Below are 12,588 nucleotides of genomic sequence, written 5' to 3'. Positions count from 1 at the left end.
GGTCCGGGGAACATGGAATACCCCATAGGAGAAAGGGGTGTTATCCCGTGTAAACTGTTTAAAAACAAACAATTTTTACGCACTTTGGAGCCTAAGATTTCATTTTTATTCTTAAAAACAGATGGAATTGATCAATTTTATACAATTCGCCCTTTCTAACCCAGAGCTGCTTCAGTCAGAAACCAAATTTCAAGATTTCTCATTTTGAAAACTTGAAAATTTTGTACTCAATTGTAATTATCGTGGCAGATAAATATTTCGTCATTAAAATTTACACCAACAAATAATATGTAGTATAGATATTTCCTAAATAGAGCTGAAAATTCATGCATATTTCATATTGCTTAGAAGCAACACTCAGTTATAATAGGTTAAGGATACAGAAACTATTACACTAATAAAATTAAAAACTTTTGATAAATTTTTGTGGGGGTCTCGTAAACCCTTTGACCACACCCCCCCCCCTAAATCCACCACTGATCTTAATATTCCTTGTTTATTCAATACGTTTCACATTTATTATCATCACTTGTCAACAATCCTTAGATTGGTTTGACGCAGCTCTCCACTCAATTCTCCAATTGGCAAATCTTTTCACACCGGCATATTTCTTCTCCTTCTTTGCCTGTTCCATATATTTCGTACTAGGTCTTCCCATGGAAGAAGGTTCCATGATCTTCCTTTTCCGTTCTTGCCATCCACTTATCTCTCGGAGATTGTCTGCATCAGGCTATCATGTCTCAAGATGTGGCCTACAAGGTTGTTCCGTCTCCTTATTAAGGTTTTCAGGAGGCTTCTCTTCTCTCCTACTCTTCTTAGGACATCGTTATTACTAGCATTTAAAAAAATGTAACGCATCTAGATTGACTATGCAGGTAAATTTGGATTGGCTCAATAACCTAGAGCTATTTATGCCAATGATCGGGAGGACAAACTTCACTTCTCAACTCCCACCACCACATGAAGTAATATGAGAAAAAATTATAATTTCATTTCGATGCCCAATCTGTAAATTATAGTTATTGATAGTTTCATTTGATAAATGTTTGGATTTTCTTAAAAGTAGAAAAGCTAACTTTTCCATAAATTGCGGGTAAAATAGCGCCAAGCATGGAGAGGGTAAAATAAAAACGAAACGGAGCGCGCGAAAACTTAGTCAAATTTCACAGAGGGGTAAAAAGTGAACCATATAAACTTTTTGGCTCTGATCAAATGCCCAAGACGAAAGAGGAAGAATATAATTCGTACTCTTCACAAGGAATTAAAAATCTTTGTCGGGAGACGACATTGAACTTCGATTGATTTCGGATGTTCTCTGAAGTTTCACAGGGCCTCATTTTCGCATTTTTCCTTCAAGCAGGTTTTTTCATATCGCGCATATTGCACAAGGTTAAAGATACGCCTTCGATGATAAGATAACTCTCATACAATTGTAGTAACACGCATTACTGGAGAAGACCGTACAATAACAAACAGTTTGAGATTCCCTCTTGATGGCCCAAAGGGATCTCCAAGAGCCAAAGTTTTCACTTTTCTCTCAATCCAAAAGTAAGATTCCGAAAATTTCATAATACATTTTTCGGAAAGTTTCCTTCGTTTGATAAGGTATTAATAATCCTTATTTAATCCAAGCGCTACCCGCCAGCAGGGTACTCTGCTACCTGCTAGCAACCTGCATCGTAGCAGCGCACACATCCTCGCCCCAAGGTCACCTCACTTTGCGGCAGCGGGAACCAGAATGACGTCACACGCGGTTTTCCCAGCATTCATACTTAGCCGTCGCGTTTTCGCGCGCTTGAAAATTTTCACTTTTCATTTAATCGCAAAATATAGATACTGTCAATTAAAAATCTAAAAGTGTGAAATTCGTACTCCAGGAGTAATCATCTTTCGATATAATAGGCAATAAAAAATAATAGGAAACCACCCTATTGCTCCTTGCACTAGTTTGAGGAATCATTCAATAGCTTTGCCATCCCCAGGCTGCAGGAATAATACGATGTATGAGGAGGGAATCCAAAAATGTTAGCGTTCACAAATGAAAAATCAGAATATAGCCTGCCGCCCAATATTGGTTATCCCAAACATTGAATGGGAAAAAAATCGTTTAATAATTTTAACCCGTTTAAGGCTAAGAGTGCAACAAATGGAGTTTTGGGGGACAGTGCAGCCAGCAGAATATTTTTCCAAAATATTCAAGCATGCAGCCATAAATTATAACTCTTTTCTTTCAAATTTTTCACGTAATGATGATTGGAAGTAAATTTTCAACAAATAACATTTAACTTTTGATCGCAGCAAAGCATAGGATTTTAAATCCAAAGGCCATCTTTGATGCTAAATATTTCCCTTCGAATTTCGCTTTTTACAACTACATTTTCGGTTGGATGGATGTTTTCACATCGATATTGTCGATAAAAGTTTGCACTTGTTTAAATTTAACAGGTTTTAGATTCAGTAGGAGCAACTTTCTACGAACGCATTCTAGAATAAGCATCACAGAATGAACTTGGCTCACAGTAAAATTTTCCGTTCAATTCCACCTCATCGAAGAAATAGCATTCCGACATTCAAAAAAGGAATTATAAGAGCAGCGTTTCACGACTAAAATATTAGTTTTTGTGGCAAAAAAACTTCTATGCAATCAGTTCTTACGACCTACAACTCCATTTTGGCACGTTCACTTCAGGATATCTCGAAATTCTTGAGTGATGTCGCAGATTTGGATATAGTGCGAAATTACTACGATAACGACACTCAAGCCCGTGCCCTAAAAATGCTGTACCTATACGACGATAGTAATAACTATATAAATATAGCTTTGCTTCCATGCCCATAACCGCTCAACATGAGTCCGATCGAGAAAACTCGATTAAAGAGTATTTTAAACTGCGGTATTTTAACCGCCTAAAAATCCAGAACGCTACAGTTTACATTGAAGTTTTATCACTTAGAATTATCTCGAAAGGTTCAAATCAGCCTTTTAGAGTCGGCGGCCTAAGAACTCAAATCAGCCTCTTTATAAGCAGCGCAAATATATGAATCTGTTCGCGAAAATGATCATCAATCAATGTTCTAAATGTAAGACCTTATCTTTCCAAAGGAATTTCCAATTATTAAATAAAAAAGAGCTTATATTTTCGCGTGTTAACATACCCACATACCTACTGAAGTCCCAATTTTTAGCGACTGCCTGAGTACATGCGTACGAAGCAATGAGTCGGGTCAAACATACCTACACTAATTTATTTAATCACAAAAATAACAGCATAAACTTAGCAATCGCTAACCTAAGCTAATTTCAGGTTAACCTTTTACAAACTATTCCCGTCAGACTCAACTTTCGTATTTATGGCGCCGAAAGACGGTCAATAACAGGTTGCTCTCGCATTTTTTTCCATGCTAAGTGTTTCGCAGACGTTATGTATTACAATTACCTACAAAACACCTGCATTAGTTTACAACAGTTAGGGCGATAAAAATTTTAAATACGAAAAATACAAAATAAGGCGTAATCCCAGTACACGCACTGGGATATTGACGGACGGACCGAGGTTGCCGAGGTCTCGTAACTCTGAATATTCACGATGGCTTTGGCATCTAGCGGTGAGATTCGTAACTAGCTGTGATGAGCTGCATTTCTGTCACGAACTGCGTCAGTGTTTGAAAGAACTCATAAACCCATTCATTCCCGCACATATTGAAGAATTGAAGAAATTCTTTTATGGTAATTTTTATCTGGCTATTTCGAATTATATACAGCAATAACACATTATTTACAGGTCTTTGTCTCAATTTGCTAATAATGAAATACATACCCCCAAATGTAGGGTATTGCATTAGAGGGTAGTAATTTATGAAAAAAAAATATTCTTCACCTATTTTATTTTAAAAAATAGTTAATTAATTTAGTGTACTGGTGCAAAATATAAAATTGAAGTATTTAGCAATTAATAAGAAAAGAAAAAAATGAATGCATTCATGGGAAACTATGTAATATGACAAATTCGTAAAAAAAAATCAAGAGCATCCCCTTCGGTGGTGGCACTAGGGGTGGGCCAGAGAGGGCCAACCAAAAAAAATTTTGGCCCACCCAAATAATAGGGACAAATTTCAGAATCGAAGTCCAAAGTAAAACTATATTACATATAATTAAAATAAGTTTTGTAGAATTATAAGCATATGGAAACCCACTCTGTTCATTAGCAAAACAATTCTGTATTGTCCACATTAATTCCGTAAAATAAAACAATTATGTACAATCAAAGTGGATTTTACGACAACAAAGGCCCACCCACTCTATGATCTGGCCCACCCATGTGACACATGCCAGAGCCACTTCTGATCTCCTAAGTTTGCTTGCCTCAATCGGCCGACCAGCTAAAACTGTTGCTGCACAGTAATTGAGTGACGTTCATAGTGCAATGAGAGAAATTAATGACAAGCCCAGTGGTACACTTCAATCCATGCATGACCCAATGAAATACAGTTAACACTAGCACGACTGACCAATCCTTACACCCTACTATGACCGAGTGGGTCAATTTAACCCAATATGACCATGTTTGCATATTTTACTCAAAATACTTAATTCCTTCCCAGTTTATTTAGTAATATTGTTTATAAAGCATTTGGGAGGGTAGTAGAAAATTTAATGAGACCAAAAATATTAAAATTGTCGTTGTTCAACAATTTCTATGGTGTTATGGGAAACTAGCTTCCACAAATTTGTGAATACCTATCACTTTTCCTCTGATGGTTTTGGGAGGTACAACGATTTTCAATGGTATCAAGTTAAAAAAAATTACAGTAACATTTTGACAAAAATCAGTATAAAACACAGCGTCTATTATTAGAAAAAGATATCAGCCCTTGGAGAGCTCTTGCTTTGCAAAGACTGGAAGCAACCTCAGGCACTGGAAATGCGTACGCTCTCCTCTCTGGAGCAAAAACAATCAACCTTAATCAAACAAGTGAAAATTATTACTATTCCCTTTTAGAATCTTGGAAATCTTTTGATGTACAGCCCCTGATGCCAAGTAATGATAGAGGATCTGATCGACCTCGCCTGACTGGGTGGCCTCCCCCTGATTTAATGCCAACCTATGTGTTTCACAGCAAGATACACAAATTATTTATAAAATTGCCTTTAGTCAAGCAACAAGCGTACAAAGAAACTTTATACATCAAAAGCTCTGAAACACGGCCTCTAAAATCAAAGGAGTCTGATGAAAACGTGCAATGGATGGGGATCAGAGGGTGGCCAACCCTTGGTTTGGATGCTGATACGTCATGGAGAGACCGCCATGGCGCGTGGGCGGATGGAGTGTTCCTACACCGTATTGGAATAATTCGGACATCAGCTTGATCCCTGGTGCCCTGGTCAAGAAGCTACAGCCTGGCATTTGACTTTTCTATGTAGGAAAATGCGTTTGATGTGGAAATCTGTCATAAAAGCAGTAAAATCACTGTCCGGATTAGAGCGAATACCGCTACTTTACTTGTATTCAGGTTTACCAAGGCAAAACAGATTTGATGCCAAGGGAGTTACACTAGCAAATTTCATTGTATCGCTAGCCAAATCAGTTGTGTACCACGATGTTACACTGTATTTTAGAGAAAAAGTAGGTTTTGTGAATTACTTGCCTTCTTTAAAGAAGAAACTATCGAGAAGACTGAAGTCCGAAGAAAGCTACCACCAGGCTAATGATTCCATCATAGAATATGTACCTAGCCTTTTGGGGGTATAAGGATTACCTCATAAATTCAATGACTGGAGAGCATAAAAAAATGCTCTATAATTTAGTTCACTTGTAGTAAAAGAAGGCAAAAAATTGCTCTTTAAGATGGGATTTTGAGTAATTGGAGGCATAAAAAAAAACATTTATAGTACATATAAACATATTAACATTTAAATAAAAAAAAGTCAAGTCTAAGGTTCATACCCAGCACGCACTAAGTCAAGAGCCATTTAACGGGATTGGACACCAGCAGCCAATTGGAGGGCCTCTACCATGGGCAATTGGCCTCGGGGAAACTCTCTAGTGCACAGAAACTGCAAGCACTATAGTGTTCTCTAGAGCATTCTGCAACTATATACACTTATGAAAATGCAGTAGATTCCAGTCTGGAAGCTAATTGAAAACCTAATTTTAAAAGCCTTAAATATGAAAAATATATCCCACAAAATTATCATTTACCTTTGAAGATCACAATTTAAGTAAAATATAATACATCCACATTCTGGACCTGCAGATTAACTGCAAATTCAGTGGGGCTCAAAACTGCATTAATCAGTAGATGGAAAAATTGTCCAATTTAGTCATTTTTTCTTTTAACTGCTCATAGATTATCCACTAGGATATGTCAAGTTTAGATGCCACACCAAAAAAATGAGGGCATACAATCAATTCTTAGAGAACAGTCACATGATGTACTCAGAATTAAACACTTCAAACATATTCACTTCCACAAGAAAATTTTCTCTGAAACTTAAAACTCGTTGGAAAATTATAACATTATGTGCTAAATTTATCTATCTGTTAGTTAATAACATCACCAACACAATAGTATGACTCAGTATTTTTCATTTTAGCCAGATTTTTTCAATAGACTTGGCACTCGTCACAGAATACCTTCTTAGATTAAAAGAGAGTAATCCCCAAATGATATTCAATAGTGTTTTGTCAAATAAATGGTTGGGATGTAGTCAATCAGAGATTGGCTATTGGTTGAAAAAGATGTGACCACTGGCTATGTACTGATTGTACGGATGAAAACATAGTAATTTACGATGTGCATAAGGGAAATATATCTTGCTTAAATGCTTGTGGTCCTTCAAAGGATTGTGTTCTCAGGGATTCTGAAAGGTTGGATTAGAGTCCAGCCTGTTTACCTGACTTGGACAAATGTACGTAAAAATATACATTTTAACTAGCAGCTGCCTTCAACCTCTTCATCTAGGCAATTCACATACTTTAACCACATAATTTCATTTAAGAGGTAGTTTATTGAACCTACTATGTAATACAAAGTTACAAACACAAGGTTTGGTGAAAATAAACATGCTTTGAGCAAATTTTTTGCATCACTGTAACAGAGGCAGCAATGTTAGTCAAATACATGAAAAGGCATTCACATATTTAGTCATTATTAGAGAGTCAGAGAAATTTTTATCTAAGAAGTGATAATGCTTATTAATCACTGATAATTGTGTGCCCTTCAATTGAGGAAAGAATAGAATTTAGATATTTCCTCTCAAATTAAAAAAATATCTTTTTACATTAACAATATGTTCTTATCAACATATTTCAAAATTCAAATGAAAATAATACGCATGTATAATACCTTTCTGACAGAAAATGTTCATGCACATATTTGAAAACCATATTTAACTATAAACACTTTTGATAATAGGGTAAGTAAACTCTTTCTACTCCCCAAAACGTTTAGGAATAATGCTCTGGAATATGAACAATGAAAAATTAGAATACATATCCTTTCCAACTTCCATGTTTTCAAGAAATGCAATACAAAAATACATTGATAACAATACAGATTCATGATGCCAATAAATTATTGATGCAAAATTTCCAATTTAAAATCAAGGTCCTCAAAACAATGAGTGTCTATTACATGTTAGAGAACTTCTATTGGCAATAATTCTCATAACTTATTGAAGACTTACTTCTTTCTAAATTGCAAACAACAGTAATAGAACATAAATTCAAGAAATAGGTAATATTACACAAGCAGTCCCACTAAATAATCTGCTCCCTGATAAATAGCCATTCCTCTCTAAAACAGAGAGATAAATTATCCTTAACAAGATATGAAACGAGATTCTCAAGTTAAGAAATATTAAGCTGTCTCTCAAATGAGGTATGAGATTTTAATATCATAATAAATAATACACAAAAATGAATTAACTTCCACAAGAGACAACTGGAAAAATATTTTTGACAATTCATTTCACATTCATTTTTCATTTTTTCATGCCTATACAAAAAAAATACTTCCACAAAATTATTATGGCTACCTTCATGATTTTTCCAGCAATATAAAATTGTATTTTTTTTAGCTTCCTGCTAGTCTAAATGTTCTGGAACGAAATTATTATAATGGGAAATAAAACAACAATTGTTAAAATTATTAAAGCTTTCTTTCAAATACGAAATATCAAACGATCATACTGCTGGTCAATTGATAGCTTCTATGACTGTCAATTAAACCAGAGTAACCTATTACAAAACACTTGACAAGTGTTACAAAACTAATCATAATGATGTAGGGCAAACTTTAAAAAAAGATAAACCTGACACTCTCATCAAGAGATCAAACAAGCTGATAAAGCTTGTCAAATGACATAGCTGCCCCTGCAGACTCAGCCAAGGAGGCTATGAAAATCAAAATCCAATAACACTTCACTTGGTCTTGAGGTCTTCTTTTAGTTTCCACTTCATCAGCTGCATGCAAGCTAAAGCATCTTCAGCACTGTCGTGTCCATCTTCTGTCAAGGCAACAGATTACTTATTAGAGCCATACACAAATACCTTATCATCATTTTCAAGACGTGCAAGAACAGTATGATACTCAGAAATACATAGTGGTATATGTTATTAAAGCATATATGAAATTGTATACTTAAAAGGAATACTTCCCTGGCAAGTGCATATAGTCAACAATTTTTAAATTAAATTCTTTTTAATTTCTGAGAGGTTGGTTGTTTAATTTTTTCATTAAAATTCTGAAGGCATATATCTTTCTAATTAGTAGAGTATACTGACATTTATTCATTTAAAAAATGTATAAAATACAAATAAATGAGCCATTATGATGACCTCTATTACTTATAGCTATTCCCTCTATATTTGTATTAAATTGATTGGCAGGGAGGGAGATAATTCTTTTGTACTCACAACAGCCCTGATGGTGGTTATAATAAAAACAGGAGCATAATTAAAAACCAACCTCCAAGAAAAGAAGAATATATAAAAGAGTTAAGTGCATAGCTAAGATAAAACCCACCACATAATAACACTTAAAATGGGTTTAAACTTCCTTACAAAAGACTAGCATTCACCAAAAAAGGGTTTCCCTCCAGGCCTGCCAGTCTGAAAGCTCACAAGCCATGGTGCTTTCTCAGAGGGAGTAAGTGGATGGATAGGGAAGGAAGGTTATGCAGAGATTAAAACATCAGCCCTTAATGAATAAGGAGCAGCACAGGCCCTAAATTAAGATCACTTTGTTGTTACCAACTATTACAGTAGACTATCATTAATATGAACAATGTTATTACGAAGTCCTAGTTTTTACGAAGTAAATTGTTGGTCCCGACAAAAAAAAGGCAAATCCAATCTATAGTAAAAGAAACAGTATGTAGTTACCAACCCCAGTCCGGGTCCCAGCAGTTATGAAATGAACTTTATTACGAAGTTTCACGGGTAAACAACGGCATTTAGGTGGATATACACTATGCTACATCATAATCATTGCGCTACATTTAAGTTCTCCTCGTGCACTGTGCCCAATAGCATCAATTATGGTTCTTTCTTCAGTAATAGATACAACAGTATCCATACAACATCATAGAGTAAGTTTCATTCCTGTGGAATCATGGTGATCAACTCATTATTGATCATAAATTGGCCATATGATAAGTCCTCTTCTGACAAAAATTCGACTTTCAGAGATACAAACATTCGACAAATTCAAGCGTGCCCTAAATTTCAAATTTGGCTCCTGTGGCATTGGCCAATGCGATGCGGTGTGGCATAGAGGAACTCACACTTTGGGCACAGTCTGAACAAAAAGTTAATTAATCCATACTAAAGTCAGGAACTGTTCAGCATATCCCCCAGTTCTTCCTTCCCGCGGAAAGCAAATTTTTTCGGCTCCAGCCCCATCGCTTGCGCAGCTAGATCAGTTTGTCACAATCGCGAGTCAACGCAAAATTGTTATGCAGTGTTCCATTATGCAGGATAAACACACTTTCAATGCATTGCATAGGTTTACCAGCTTACGAACAAGGTCTCGGAACACATCTTGTTCATATATCAAGATTTTACTGTATATGCACATAATTTAACTGTGTATATCATACACATGCCTCAGAAGCCATCCCACAGCACGACTACAAGTAAGGGAGATTGAAGAGATAAGGAATTTTGGCAAGGTATGTTTTTTTGCAATGATTCCTAAAAGAAACGCTCTTACGAAGTTCGTTATCATGAACCTCTAGTTTTTTGGTCCCATTAACTTCGTAATAACAAGAGTTCACTATAGCAGCCTATCCCATGAGAAGAGTAGACTATCATAAAGTCTACTCTATTAACATGAGAGACTGCAAAATAATAAAGTAGGACATTTTCAACAAAAGGAGGTTTACAACATCATGAGCCGCATTCGGCAGACCTTAACCTTTAAAACCTTATTAAGATTATGAGAAATTTTTTCATAGTGAATTTCATCCTTGAGGTAAATAACTGTATAAGGGTATTTCATTCCTTAATATTGAAATATTCCATTGCCTATACCATTTCTACTATCTGATTTATTAAAAATGCAATTTTTATAAATATTCAAATGCTATCTGTGGAAAATAAATTATTCAAAAGAAAATACTTGGCAGGGCATAATAATTTCTTCATTGAAAGCAGAAAACCAAATTTGCTGAGGTTTCCAGGTGGCTTTAAGTTATGCTTTCAATCTGCTCTTCCCAACTTAAAAGGAATTAGCAAATGAGAAGAGGAAGAAAGAGAGCATTATCAGTAATGCAACACATAAGTAGCTAACAGATGAGGGCACTGAAACGGAGCAAGGCAATACAGAAAAGGTAGCCAAATTTTACTGTCCTGCTAATTGCCCAAATGGTTATGCAAGATAGGAGTTAAATGCTAGCGAATAAGCAAGCACATAAGGTTTCATTGATCATATATCATCCTCTTCCTGCTCTATTCTGCAAAGTTTTACTGACCATATAAAATGGTCGACATGGCAAAGCCAGCACCTAAACTCCAAGATTTTATCTTAGAAATTTAGGTTCAAAGCTGGATGTTTTTTCCACAACACCTATGGAACAATTATGGATGCTGGCTGTTTCAATACAAAGTATGTAGGCTGCATTCACAGAAATCTCAAGATAAGTAAACGCCATTCCAGGTGAAACATGAGTAAAAACATGATTTTTAAAAATTGAATGAAGAATTTGCAATTGGGTCTTTTACACATTGCCATATTTTAATCCATTGACAGAATTTCAATGATTTCAGGTGACATTGATACTTGATAGATAGATATAATGGCGAAAACTTGCACTATTTGAAGATTTTCAAAAAAAAATTATAGATTAATACCTAAGCAGTGGTAAATATTTTAAGAAGCCTCTTAAAAAGTCTACAATCACATCTCTCCGAGCAATGCATCAAATTTAAAGATAGGATAAAAAATTACCTATGTAAGGAAATAAGACTTCCCCAGAAAAACTTACCTCCAGTCTGAATTAGCTTATTCAAGTACTCAGCGCAGAGTGTTTTCAAGGCCCTCTTGAAGGGAGGGCCACGCCTGTGAGGAAACACTAGGCTAGTGTCTACCACAGTATCATGAATTAGCTGAAAATGTAATAAAAAAACATGGTTATGGTTAGCCCTAATATATATGAAACCCTTAGACTAGCAGGGTATTTAATTAAATTAATTTAACCAATTTTTCAGGATAATTAGGCATGCCAAATGTAAGCAGTCAAAGTACCCTTGTCTCCCAAAGTCATAACATATGATTTTGATTGCTACTGGAGGGTGATGGGTGAAGGAGGGTATGTAAGCTATCATCAAGATTGGAGCAACACTGCTAATTACTTCCAATATGTACATAATTTGATGTGAAAGTAGGTAATGGCAACAACTTTTAAGCCAACTTTCTCAACAAAACCTACTCTATGCAACCACAGGAAGATGAACCCAATTGTGACCCACTTCAAACCTTGCAGAATGAAGTCTACCCATTGCCCATCAGTGAGGCCCATCACAGTATGAACCAGATGTGGCAAATTTGCCTAGTCAGTGAACAAGTTAAAATGAAGTACGTACCACAATTAGAGGATAAAAATATGGAAGGCATCTTAGATTAACCTTACGTTAAATATCCAATGAATTTGTTTATCCTTACATTATTCCCTTTTCCAGGCTAAAAATAACACTAATGAAATAAAAACTTTGCTATATTCCACCAATTTATTTCAAGGTACTCCAGTAAACTCTCAATTATACGAAGTAGGATACAATGAAGTTTTCGATAATGAATACTGAAATTGTGGTCCTGGAAAAAAGCCTGTGGTAAATACATGGCACTATTCAATAATACGAAGTTTTGAAAACATGAAATTTTTTGAAATTACGAACATCAGGCTCGGTCCCAAGGAGCAAATGGACTTTATTTAAACAAACTACGGCGAAAAATTTTTCATAGAAGCTAGTTATGCCAGCGGAAGTAGCAAAAAATCAGCGCTTCCGACTGTGGACCATCAAAGGTATGAGATTGTAAATGATACTGCAACTTTGGAGGGAAAGGGATTGCCTAAAAACTGGTGGG

The 12,588-nt window shown here is 35.6% G+C and overlaps 1 protein-coding gene across 1 annotated transcript in view; it reads right to left on the bottom strand.

Moving 5' to 3' along the window:
• Positions 1–6,989: 6,989 nt before the first annotated feature.
• The window catches only part of LOC124170844 (RNA exonuclease 1 homolog), a 57,211-nt gene continuing 51,612 nt past the window's right edge, over positions 6,990–12,588 (bottom strand). Inside the window, exons 13-14 of the mRNA XM_046549841.1 lie at positions 11,489–11,609; positions 6,990–8,509 (exon numbers count right to left, since the gene is read on the bottom strand). Coding sequence (XP_046405797.1) covers positions 8,424–8,509; positions 11,489–11,609 — 207 coding nt within the window. The 3' untranslated portion in view covers positions 6,990–8,423. The remainder of the gene's footprint in view (positions 8,510–11,488; positions 11,610–12,588) is intronic.

Source organism: Ischnura elegans, chromosome X, assembly GCF_921293095.1.
Source record: "Ischnura elegans chromosome X, ioIscEleg1.1, whole genome shotgun sequence".
NCBI lineage: Eukaryota > Metazoa > Arthropoda > Insecta > Odonata > Coenagrionidae > Ischnura > Ischnura elegans.
Note: the sequence above shows the minus strand (reverse complement) of the source record. Positions and strands in the feature narration are given on the sequence as shown.